The 13715-nt window shown below is 36.5% G+C and overlaps 1 protein-coding gene across 2 annotated transcripts in view; it reads right to left on the bottom strand.

Annotated features, from left to right (window-relative positions):
• Positions 1-13715, bottom strand: part of AAGAB (alpha and gamma adaptin binding protein) — a 101140-nt gene that overhangs the window by 65263 nt on the left and 22162 nt on the right. For both annotated transcript variants that reach the window (XM_060005720.1, XM_060005721.1), the window contains exons 2-4: positions 7087-7277; positions 6854-6950; positions 6411-6500 (exon numbers count right to left, since the gene is read on the bottom strand). In XM_060005720.1, coding sequence (XP_059861703.1) covers positions 6411-6500; positions 6854-6950; positions 7087-7277 — 378 coding nt within the window. The remainder of the gene's footprint in view (positions 1-6410; positions 6501-6853; positions 6951-7086; positions 7278-13715) is intronic.

Genomic DNA, 13715 nt, shown 5'->3' with positions numbered 1-13715 from the left:
CTAAATTATACAATAGAACAGTTAGACTTAATTGATATTTTCAGGACATCATATTCAAAAAACCCAGAATACACATTCTTTTCAAGTGCACATGTAATATTCTCTAGGACTGATGATATACTAGGGCACAAAACAACAGAGCCAGATTCACCACAAAGAAAAGAGAGAGAACCCAGATAAACAAAATAAGAAATGAAAAAGGAGAAATATCAACCAAGACCGCAAAAATACAAAACAACCATAAGAGAATACTATGAACATTTATATGCCAACAAATTCAACAACCTAGAAGAAATGAACAAGTTTCTAGAAACATACAGCCCATCAAAATTTAATCAAGAATATAACAGATAATTTAAAACGACCTATCATTAGAAGTGAAATTGAATCTGTAATTAAAAGAAAAAAAAAAAAACTCCCTACAAACAAAAATCCAGGACCAGATGGCTTCACAGGTGAATTCTACCAAACATACAAAGAACTTTTACCAATCCTCAAATTCTTCCAAAACACTGAAGAGGAGGGAACACTCCCGAAGACGTTCTGTGAAGTCACTATCACCCTGATACCAAAACCAAACAAAGATACCACCAACAAAGAAAATTACAGGCCAGTATCTTTGAGGAATATAGAAGCAAAAATTCTCAACAAAGTATTAGCAAACTGAATCCAACAAAATATACAAAAGATCATACACCATGACCAAGTGGGATTCATCCTAAATTCATAAGGATGGTTCAACATATGCAAATCAATCAATGTGATACACCACATCAACAAAAGAAGAGACAAAAACCACATGATCATCTCAATAGATGCAGAAAAAAACACCTGACAAAATCAACGTCCATTAATGATAAAAACTCTTACCAAAGTGGGTATAGAGGGAACATATCTCAACACAATAAAAGTTACTTATGACAAACCCACAGCCAATATACTCAATGATGAAAAGCTGAAATCCTTCTCTCTAAAATCTGGAACAAGAATGCTCAGTCTCCTCACTTCTATTCAACATAATATTGGAAGTCCTGGCCACAGCAATCAGATACAAAAAAGAAAATGTATCCAAATTGGAAGGGAAGAGGTAAAATTGTCACTGTATGCAGATGACATGAAACTATATATAGCAAGCCCTAAGAACGCCACACAAAAACTACTAGATATAATAAATGAATTCAGGAAAGTAGCAGGATACAAGATTAACATTCAGAAATCAGTTGCATTCCTTTACACTAACAATGAAATATCAGAACAGGATTGTAAAAAACAAATTCCTTTTAAGGGCTTCCCTGGTGGTGCACTGGTTGAGAGTCTGCCTGCAATGCAGGGGACACGGATTTGTGCCCTGGTCCGGGAAGATCCCACATGCCGCGGAGCGGCTAGGCCCGTGAGCCATGGCCGCTGAGCCTGCATGTCTGGAGCCTGTGCTCTGCAACGGGAGAGGCCACAACAGTGAGAGGTCCGCATACCGCAAAAAAAAAAAAAAAAAAAAAAAAATTGCACCCAAAGAAAAAAAAAGGAATACCTAGGAATAAATCTTATCAAGGAGGTGAAAGACTTATATGCTGAGAACTATAAAACATTAATAAAGGAAATAAAAGAGGATTCAAAGTGATGGAAAGATATCCCATGCTCTTGGATAAATTAATATTGTTAACATGGCAATACTACCCAAAGCAATTTACAGATTTAATGTGATCCCTATCAAATTATCCATGACATTTTCCACAGAACTAGAACAAATAATCCAAAATCTTATTACGGAACCATAAAAGACCCAGAATTGCTACAGCAATCCTGAGGAAAAACAACAAAGCAGGAGGCATAACTCTCCCAGACTTCAGAAAATACTAAAAAGCTACAGTAATCAAAACAGTGTGGTATTGGTACAAAAATAGGCATACGGATCAATGAAACAGAGCAGAGAGCACAGAAATAAACCCACACAACTACAGTCAATTAATCTTTGATAAAGAAGGCAAGAATATACAATGGAGAAAAGACATTTGCTTCAGCAAGTAGTACTGGGAGAGTTGGACAGCTGCATGCAAATCAATGAAGTTAAAACACACCCTCACACCATACACAAAAATAAACTCAAAATGGCTTAAAGACTTAAATGTAAGACATGACACCATAAAACTCCTAGAAGAGAACATAGGCAAAACATTCTCTGACATAAATTGTACCAATGTTTTCTTAAGTCAGTCTCCCAAAGCAATAGAAATAAAAACAAAATTAATCAAACTTACAAGCTTTTGCACAGCAAAGGAAACCATAAAAAAAATGAAAAGACAACCTACAGAATGGGAGAAAATATTTGCAAATGATGCAAGAGACAAGGGCTTAATCTTCAAAATATATAAACAGTTCGTACAACTCAACAACAAAAAAACAAACAACCCAATCGAAAATGAGCAGAAGACCTAAAGAGACATTTCTCCAAAGAAGACATACAGATGGCCAGTAGGCACATGAAAAGATGCTCAACATCACCAATTATTAGAGAAATGCAAATCAAAACTACAATGAGGTATCACCTTACACCAGTCAGAATGGCCATCATTAAAAAGTCTACAAATGACAAATGCTGGAGAGGATGTGGAGAAAAGGGAACCCTCCTACACTGCTGGTGGGAATGTAAGTTGGTACAGCTACTATGGAAAACAGTATGCAGGTCCTTCAGAAAACTAAAAATAGAATTACTACATGATCCAGCAATCCCACTCCTGGGAATATACCTGGACAAAACTATAATTCAAAAAGATACATGCACCCTTATGTTCACAGCAGCACTGTTCACAATAGCCAAAACATGGAAACAACCTACATGTCCATCAACAGATGAATGGATAAAGAGGATGTGGTACATATATACAATGGAATACCACTCAGACATAAAAAAGAACTAAATAATGCCATTTGCAGCAACATGGATGCAACTAGAGATTATCATACTAAATGAAGTAAATCAGAAAGAGAAAGACAAATACTTCATGATATCATTTACATGTGGAATCTAAAATATGGCAGAGATTTCCCTGGTGGTGCAATGGTTAAGAATCTGCCTGCCAATGCATGGGACATGGGTTCGAGCCCTGGTCTGGGAAGATCCCACATGCCACAGAGCAACTAAGCCCATGCACCACAACTACTGAGCCTGTGCTCTAGAGCCCACAAGCCATAACTACTGAAGCCCACGCTCCACAACTACTGAAGCCCACATGCCTAGAGCCTATACTCCGCAACAAGAGAAGCCACCACAATGAGAAGCCCATGCACCGCAATGAAGAGTAGCCCCCACTCGCCACAGCTAGCGAAAGCCCAACACAGTCAAAAAAAAAAAAAAATTTATAAAAATAAAAAAATTTAAAAAATAAAATATGGCACAAATGAACCTATTTACAAAACAGAAACTGATAGAGAACAGACTTGTGGTTGACAAAGGGGCATCGGGGTAGGGGAGGGATGGACTGGGAGTTTGGGGTTAGTAGATGCAAACCATTACTATAGAATGAACAAACAACAAGGTGCTACTGTATAGCACAGGGAACTATATTCAATATCCTGAGATATTTTCCATAATGGAAAAGAATATAAAAAAGAACGTACATATACATGTATAACTGAATCACTTTGCTGTACAGCAGAAATTAATACAACATTGTAAATCAACTATACTTCAATTTGAAAAAAGAATATTCTAGGAACTAAAACAATTAAATAAATACACAGTATAAAAGGTTTATACAATAAAGTCAACCCCATTACCTCATGAATGGAATCCACTCATATTCCCCTGAAAATGTTAGTTTCCATCAATTACACAACTTAATTAGTTTAGTATGGGTACTATTTTGCTTCTGGACTTTAATTGATACTACTCAAAATGACAGGGCAGTAATCCCAGTTAGTACACCAATAATAAGGTGGTATTCTTAGCTACAATGTACCAATAGATATGAGTGTGTGCAAAGGAAATGGAAATCCTTCAGCTAATGAGTATTGTAAAACTGCATATGGAAAATAACAGCAGAAATAGTTTTCATGTGGTTTAAAGAGAAAAGTCTCCTAAGAGTTTACGGAGCACAGTCCATATAGAACCTGTCTCTAGTGGCCTGGCCCAGTCCTGGGTGGTTTAAAAGGAAGAGCACAGAATTAGAAGTCAGAAGATCTGAATGTGAACCCAGGCTCTATAACTTATTAGCTATTCGATTAAGGGCAAATCACTCATGCTATTCTCAAAGAAAAGTAGGGATGACACCACTATGTACACCTCTCCCATAGAAAAGATGCACTGGAACTAATAATTTACTGGTGTAACCTTCCCCTCTAGACTAAAAACTCTTTGAAGGCAGGAGTCATATCTCACTGAGTTCTCACTCACTACTTATTCTCACTACCTAAACTAACATGGTGCCTGAAAGACACAGTAATTCATGAACTGATGACTCATTTAAAGAATACCACCCTACCAACCTAACAGAAATATGGGAAGGGTAAAACTGAAAATACTCTACAAAGATGAGTTTATCACCATCAGTGTTTAAATGAAGAAATAAAAGCTATGTTTATCTTAACTATGAATGATTCAATTCTTGAAAGAATAACTAATACTTCAGATGATATAACCAGGAACCAAAAATATGATCTGAAATAAAGAGCCAGAATCAATAAGTTGAATTTAATACAAAGAAGCATAAAGTCTCATACTGATGTTTGAATAACACATGCCAATAAAGGATGAGGGTATATGGCTTGGGAACAGTTTGCATTAAAACATTCTAGGAAGGTTTTAGTTAACTTACATAAAGATGATATGTTGAAATCTATTTTAAGGTTAAGCTGAATTAGGGAATTCCATGGCACTCCAGTGGTAAGGACTCCACAATCTCACTGCCATGGGCCCCAGTTTGATCCCTTGTCGGGAAACTAAGATCCCACAAGCTGTGCAGCATGGCCAGAAAAGAAAAAAGAGTCTTAAATACAAGACACAAAATCATAATAAAGGAACAAGATTGAATAAAATAAAAGATTAAGCTGAATTAATACAAGAACACTCCTCAGACGGGGGCAAGGAGAAGCACAGTGGTATAAAGGAGCAGAGATTCCAAAATAAAAACAGATAAAATAAATGACTCAAATGTTGACCCTCAAGGACAATGGGAAGAAGAGAACATTCTAATGCCAGAAGTAAGCAATCACACACATGCTCACATACATGAAACAGGCACAAGTTTAAGGAGTCCTAGAAAAACATGGAAGAGAAACTATCCTTATTAATTTTCAATATTCTTAAAAATGTACAGCAAGAAAAATCAGGCTTTTTCTTTCATTTTTGTCCTCTTCTTCTCAGGCAGGGCTTTATTCCTTAAGGTAACAACATTTGCAAAACTTCTAAATAAGCCAGGATATAAAAAAGTGTTTCTTAATTTCTTTTTTTAAAAAATACAGGTTTCACGTAATAATTACTTTTAGCCTCTCTATGCACTTTAATTCATGTTGGCTGCCCTACTTAGAACGTCTTTTACAACAACTGGCATCTTGCTACCAGTCCTCTAACTCTAAGTCCAGTACCTTCTCCATTTCCTCCCCATGGAGCTGTTGACATGTGAGATTTCACATAACAATGTGTTCTCTGAACTTCTGAAGATAAATAACCTCTTCCGTCTCTGAAACACCATAGCACCAATATACATATTTTTATAATACTTATGATGTTCCACTTGGTAATTCAATTGTTTGTATACCTGTTTCATCTCTTATACCAGATTATAAGGTTTTGGTGGGCCAAAACCCATCTTATCTTGGTAGATTCCACAGCAGCTAGCATAGCTGTACTTGGAAGAAAAGATGAGAAGAGGAATGGGGGAAGGGGGAAAAAGAGGCAGAATAAATAGAAGGTCCAAAGTATAGTAGAAGACAGGTAAGTGCAGAGTTACCCCGGGGGTGTGCATTCTGGGTCTATTTGTGGGTTCAAATATCCAAAAGACATACAAATAGTATTGACGTGTCCCCTAGGGTTCCTGGGAATTCAACCTCAGGTTACTAGGAATTCAAAATAAGAAACATAAACTTTAACTATTTATGAATATAGATCAAACCCTCCTTTTTTTGGCAGCAGAGAAAGGATAAGAGACTGGGAAAATGACTAAGATTTAAGGTAGAAATCTCTACCTTTACCCATAAGAAAAACAAACATTTCCAAAGTCCTAAAATGGGTGGTAAAACCAAATAAATGGATTATGCAATTACCAGACCGCATCAATGGATTCTGCACAAATCTTTTCAAAGAGCTAGTGAAAAATGTGTTTTGAATATCACTTTGATTCTTCTTCCCTGAACTAAAATAATCGCTCATATCTGAATCCAAATGCCATGCTTTCTCCTGACACATAAATACTTACCATCCTCCTCAGGCAACTCTTCTGGACTAAGTTCTACTAATTCAAAGCCATGTTTGATACACCACTCTTGAGCCTTCTGTCGGTTTACACCTAAAATAACATGCAAAAGATTCTTTATAAGCAAAAATAAAATAAAACATGAATATTGCTGCAATACTCTCCACAATCTCAAAGTGTTACCTTTAATGTCAATGTTATTCTAAAGGCATACTAAATAAACTAATATAAGGAAAATGATTTCTCAAACCCCAAGTGTCTGTTCTAAAAAAATAAAATGTACATATTGCAAGATTCCAAAGAGAAATAGCTGAAGATATTTTTGGAAGGTAATAAAATCACACAAGACATACTGTTCTAAGTTAAGGAAACCAATGTATTGTCTACCAAGGAATGACAAGTGGAACAACGTATGTACCACCTACAATCCCACTGGAGTGCCTTACCATTTTCAGACACTCTATCGCAAACCAAGATCATCACCTCAGGTAACCATGCTTCTGCCAGTGGAAGCCAGGAGGAAACACTATCAAGACCAGATTTCTAGAGGGAGGAGAAAGAAACATAGAAACAAAAACAGAAAAAGAGACATTAAGAGAACTCACAGAAAATGCAAGGTTAAGAAAAACAAAGCACAAAATAATTTCTTATTCAAGGTCCATGGAAAACAAAATCTTACTTGCGTGCTGTCGAAGTAAACCACAAATGCTTGAACAGACTCTGCAATCTCTGCAGTGACGAGAAATTTGTTTGGCACCACACATAGATTGATATCTGCTGAATAGTATTTATTATCAATGGTCCAGGGATAAAACCTCACGGCATCGTTGGCAGTCACTTCCACAATAAGATCTTCTGTTCCAAGGATATCTAAATAAATGACACAATATTACCATGGAAAGTACAAAACCAATATACAATGGTCAATTTTCTCAGTAAGATACCAGATTAATAATTCTCTTTATGCAAGGATTTCAAAGGGCCTCTGATTTATTAGGATAATTTCCTTCTCTGATCATTTGATTATAAAAGTAATGGTGACATAATTTAATTCAATTAATTGGCTTTTTTCTTTAAGAACATAAAAACTATTGTGACTAGATTACATAGTAGTAGAGAACAAAACAGTCATCTAAGCAAACACCCAGTAAAGAGCAAGCAGAAGAGAAAGAAAAACAGCTACGTGTATTGCTTACATACTTTATGGAAGCTGGAAGACTGTGAGAATAGTCAAGAATTTGTAACTATTTTGTACTTACTGCAAACTAAAAGGAAGATAGCAGCAAAGCTAAACCAGTAACAAAACAGTTACACACAGTCCCTGGGCCAAATGCTGACACATTAATTCAACTAATGAAATAAAAGAATGCATACTGATAAATGACCCCATTCCATTTATATATATTCAGCCTTCTTCAGATTCTTTGAAAGCTAACTCAAATTCTTGTTGACAAAGACACTCTGGCAAATTTTAATATAGAAAGCCAAGCAAATTAAATGATTTAGGAAAGAACCAAATCTTTCAGAAATCCATGTGCAACATGGGTATAACTAGTGAAATTCTTAACAGTAAATTACCAAGTCAATGATGGACAAATATAGATGTGGTCATGGAACCACTGGAGCATTTTGCTTCCATAATGTCATACAATATTTAGAACTTGAAGAGACATCAGAAATTGTTCTAACCCGAACTCCCATCTCTCACACCCATAACCATAACCTCCATTTCACACAGATGTGGAAAATTAGCTTAGAGAAGTAAAATGACAGGCCACTAACTGGGTTATAATAAGAATATACAGCCAAATGGCCACAAACTCCTTTCTAATGCATACTAAGATGAACATATAAAATATTCCTCACGAAAAAGAACACAGCAGGAGGCATAACCCTCCTAGACAACACTACAAAAGTACAGTAATCAAAACAGCATGGTACTGGCACAAAAACAGACATGGATCAATGAAACAGAATAGAGAGCACAGAAATAAACGCACACAACTACGATCAATTAATCTTTGACAAAGAAGGAAAGAATATACAATGGAGAAAAGACATTCGCTTCAGCAAGTAGTACTGGGAAAGTTGGACAGCTGCATGCAAATCAATGAAGTTAAAACACACCCTCACACCGTACACAAAAATAAACTCAAAATGGCTAAAAGACTTAAATATAAGACATGACACCATAAAACTCCTGGAAGAGAACATAGGCAAAACATTCTCTGACATAAATTGTACCAATATTTTCTTAGATCAGTCTCCCAAGGGAATAGATATAAAAGCAAAAATAAACAAATAGACCTAATCAAACTTACAAGCTTTTGCAGAGCAAAGAAAACCATAAGCAAAACAAAAAACCTGCAGACTGGGAGAAAATATTTGCAAATCACATGACTGACAAAGGCTTAATTTCCCAAATACACAAACAGCTCATACAACTCAACAACAAAAAAACAACCCAATCATAAAATGGGCAGAAGACCTAAACAGACATTTCTCCAAAGAAGACATACAGATGGCCAATAGGCACATGAAAAGATGCTCAACATCGCCATTTATAAGAAATATGCAAATCAAAACTATAATGAAGTACCACCTCACACCAGTCAGAAAGGCCACCATTAAAATGTCCACAAATTACAAATACTGAGAGGGTGTGGAGAAAAGGGAACATTCTTACACTGTTGGTAGGAATGTAAGTTTGTGCAGCCACTGTGGAAAACAGTATGGAGGTTCCTCAGAAAACTAAAAATAGAATTACTATATAATCCAGCAATTGCCCTCCTAGGCATATATCTGGACAAAACTATAATTTGAAAAGATACATGCATCCCTATATTCATAGCAGCAGTATTCACAATAGCCAAGACATGGAAACAACCTAAATGTCCATCGACAGATGAATGGATAAAGAAGATGTGGTACATATACACAATGGAATACTATTCATCCATTTTTAAAAAATGAAATAATGCCATTTGCAGCAACATGGATACAACTAGAGATTATCATACTAAGAGAAGTAACTCAGAAAGTGAAAGACGAACACCATATGATATCACTTATATGTGGAATCTAAAATACAACACAAATGAATAAACCTATGAAACAAAAACAGACTCACAGACAGAGGACAGACTTGTGGTTGCCAAGGGGGAGGGGAGTGGGGGAAGGAAGGATTGGGAGTTTGGGGTTAGCAGATGCAAACTATTATACTATACAAGATGAATAAGCAAAAAGGACCTACTGTATAGCACAGGGAACTATATTCAATATTCTGTGATAAATCATAATGGGAAAGAATATGATAAGGAATGTATATATAACCGAATGACATTGCTGTGCAGCAGAAATTAACACATTATAAATCAACTATACTTCAATAATTAAAAAATTTGTTTAAATATTCCTCAAACTCACAATTAGTAAGACACAGAAAACTAGAAGTTAAATTTTAAATTCCAGAGCTAGGATTATATATTTGGAACGTTGCCATAGTTTCTGCTCAACAAAATGATATGCAGGAATTATTTAGTCTCAAAACTGCTAGGAAGGGATTTCCCTGGTGGTCCAGAGGTTCGGAGTCCGCCTTCCAATGTGGGGGATGCGGGTTTAATGCCTAGTCGGGCAACTAGGGTCCCACATGTCAGGGAGCAGCTAGGCCTGCATGCCACAGCTACTGAGCCCGCAAGCTGCAACTGTAAGCCCATGCCCTCTGCAACCCACGTGCCACAACTAGAGAGAAGCCTACGCACCAGAGCAATGGATCCCGTGTGCCGTCACTGAGACCCAATGCAGCCAAAAATAAATAAATAAATACTAAAACTTTTTTAAAACCTGCTAGGAATGACATATATAAAGTGTGTATGTGTGCATGTGCATTTTTCCATTGATAAACTTTCATCATGTGGTTATTAAGAAGAACTGGTCTGGAGGAGACATTCAAGATGGTGGAGGAGTAACACATGGAGATGACCTTCCTCCCCACAAATACATCAGAAATACAACTACATGGGGAACAACTCCTACAGAGCACCTACTGAAGGCTGGCAGAAGACCTCAGACTTCCTGAAAGGCAAGAAACTCCCCACGTACCTGGATATATATTTTTTCTCCTTTTTCTCTTTTTGTGAGTGTGTATGTGTATGCTTCTTTGTGTGATTTTGTCTGCATAGCTTTACTTTTACCATTTGTCCTAGGGTTCTATCTTTTTTTTTTTTAAATATAGTTTTTAGCACTTGTTATCATTGGTGGATTGTTTTTTGGTTTGGTTGCTCTTTCTTTCTTTTTTACTACTTTTGAATTCTTTTATTTTTAATAATTATTTTTTATTTTTTTTAAAAACTATTTTATCTTATTTTTTTCTTTCTTTCTTTTTTTCTCCCTTTTCATCTGAGCCGTGTGGGTGACAGGGTCTTGGTGCTCTGGCTGGCTGTCAGGCCTGTGTCTCTGATGTGGGAGAACCAAGTTTAGGACATTGGTCCACCAGAGACCTCCCGGCTCCATGTAATATCAAATAGCAAAAGCTCTCCCAAAGATCTCCATCTCAATGCTAAGACCCAGCTCCACTCAACGACCAGCAAGTTACAGTGCTGGACACCCTATGCCAAACAACTAGCAAGACAGGAACACAACCCCATTCATTAGCAGAGAGGCTGCCTAAAGTCATAATAAGGTCACAGATACCCCAAAACATACCACTGGACACAGTCCTGCCCACCAGAAAGACAAGATCGAATGTCATCCACCAGAAAACAGGCACTAGTCCCCTCCGCCAGGAAGCCTACACAACCCACTGAACCAACCTTAGCCACTGGGGGTAGACACCAAAAACAACAGGAACCAAGAACCTGTGGCCTGCAAAAAGGAGACCCCAAACACAGTAAGTTAAGCAAAATGAGAAGAAAACGAAGCACACAGCAGACGAAGAAGCAAGGTAAAAAGCCACCAGACCAAACAAATGAAGAGGCAGTCCACCTGAAAAAGAATTCAGAGTAATTATAGTAAAGATGATCCAAAATCTTGGAAATAGAATGGAGAAAACACAAGAAATGTTTAACAAGGTCCAAGAAGAATAAAGAGCAAACAAACATGATGAGCATCACAATCAATGAAATTAAAAATGCTCTAGAATCAATAGCAGAATAACTGAGGCAGAAGGTGGATAAGTGACCTGGAAGATAAAATAGTGGAAATAACTACTGCAGAACAGAATAAAGAAAAAAGAATGAAAAGAATTGAGGACAGTTTTAGAGACCTCTGGGACAACATTAAATGCAACAACATTCAATTTACAGGGGTCCCAGAAGAAGAAGAGAAAAAGAAAGGGACTGAGAAAATATTTTAAGAGCTTACAGTTGAAAATTTCCAATATAGGAAAGGAAATAGTCAAGTCCAGGAAGCACAGAGTCCCACACAGGATAAATCCAAGGAGAAACATGCCAAGACACATATTAATCAAACTATAAAAAATTAAATACAAAGAAAAAATATTAAAAGCAGCAAGGGGAAAACAACAACTAACATAAAACGGAATCCCCATAAGGTTAACAGTTCATCTTTCAGTAGAAACTCTGCAAGCCACAAGGGAGTGGCAGGACATATTTAAAGCGATGAAAGGGAAAAACCTACAACCAAGATGACTCTACCCAGCAAGAATCTTATTCAGATTCGACGGAGAAATTAAAACCTTTACAGACAAACAAAAGCTAACAGAATTCAGCACCACCAAAACAGCTTTACAACAAATGCTAAAGGAACTTCTCTAGGCAGGAAACACAAGAGAAGGAAAAGACCTATAATAACAAACCCAAAACAGTTAAGAGAATGGTAGTATGAACATACATATCGATAATTACTTTAAATGTAAATGGATTAAATGCTCCAACCGAAAGACATAGACTGGCTGAATGCATACAAAAACAAGACCCATATATATGCTCTCTACAAGAGACCCACTTCAGACCTAGGGACACATACAGACTGAAAGTGAAGGGATGGAAAAAGATATTCCATGCAAATGGAAATCAAAAGGAAGCTGGAGTAGCATTCTCATATGAGACAAAATAGACTTTAAAGGACACTACATAATGATCAAGGGATCAATCCAAGAAGAAGATATAAAAATTGTAAATATTTATGCATCAAACATAGGAGCACCTCAATAGATAAGGCAAAGGCTAACAGCCATAAAAGGGGAAATCAACAGTAACACAGTCACAGTAGGGGACTTTAACACCCACTTTCACCAATGGACAGATCATCCAAAATGAAAATAAATAAGGAAACACAAGCTTTAAATGACACATTAAACAAGACAGACTTAATTGACATTTATAGGACATTCCATCCAAAAACAAAAGAATACACTTTCTTCTCAAGTGCTCATGGAACATTCTCCAAGATAGATCACTTCAGATCACAAATCAAGCCTTGGTATATTTAAGAAAATTAAAATCGTATGAAGTATCTTTTCTGACCACAATACTATGAGACTGGACATCAATTACAGGAAAAAATCTGCAAAAAATAAAAACATATGCAGGCTAAAAAATACACTACTAAATAACCAAGAGATCACTGAGGAAATCAAAGAGGAAATCAAAAAGTACCTATGACAATGAAAACGCGATGACCCAAAACTTATGGAATGCATCAAAATCAGTTCTAAGAGGGAAGTTTATAGCAATACAATCCTACTTCAAGAAACAAGAAACACCTCAAATAAACAACCTAACCTTACACCTAAAGCAATGAGAGAAAGAAGGAAAAAACCCCCAAAGTTAGCAGAAGGAAAGAAATCATAAAGAGCAGATCAGAAATAAATGAAAAAGAAATGAAGGAAACAATAGTAAAGATCAATAAAACTAAAAGCTGGTTCTTTGAGAAGACAAACAAAACTGATAAATCACTAGCCAGACTCATCAAGAAAAAAAGGGAGAAGACTCAAATCAACAGAATTAGAAATTAAAAAGGAGAAGTAACAACTGACACTGCAGAAATAGAAATGATCATGAGAGATGACTACAAGCAACTGTAAGCCAATAAAATGGACAACCTGGAAGAAATGGACAAATTCTTAGAAAGGCACAACCTTCTGAGACTGAACCAGGAAGAAATAGAAAATATAAACAGACCAATAACAAGCACTGAAATTGAAACTGTGACTAAAAATCTTCCAACAAACAAAAGCCCAGGACCAGACGGCTTCACAGGCAAATTCTATCAAATGTTTATAGAGAAGAGCTAACACCTATCCTTCTCAAACTCTTCCAAAATATAGCAGAGGGAGAAACACTCCAC

Source organism: Delphinus delphis, chromosome 2 (assembly GCF_949987515.2).
Source record: "Delphinus delphis chromosome 2, mDelDel1.2, whole genome shotgun sequence".
NCBI lineage: Eukaryota > Metazoa > Chordata > Mammalia > Artiodactyla > Delphinidae > Delphinus > Delphinus delphis.
Note: the sequence above shows the minus strand (reverse complement) of the source record. Positions and strands in the feature narration are given on the sequence as shown.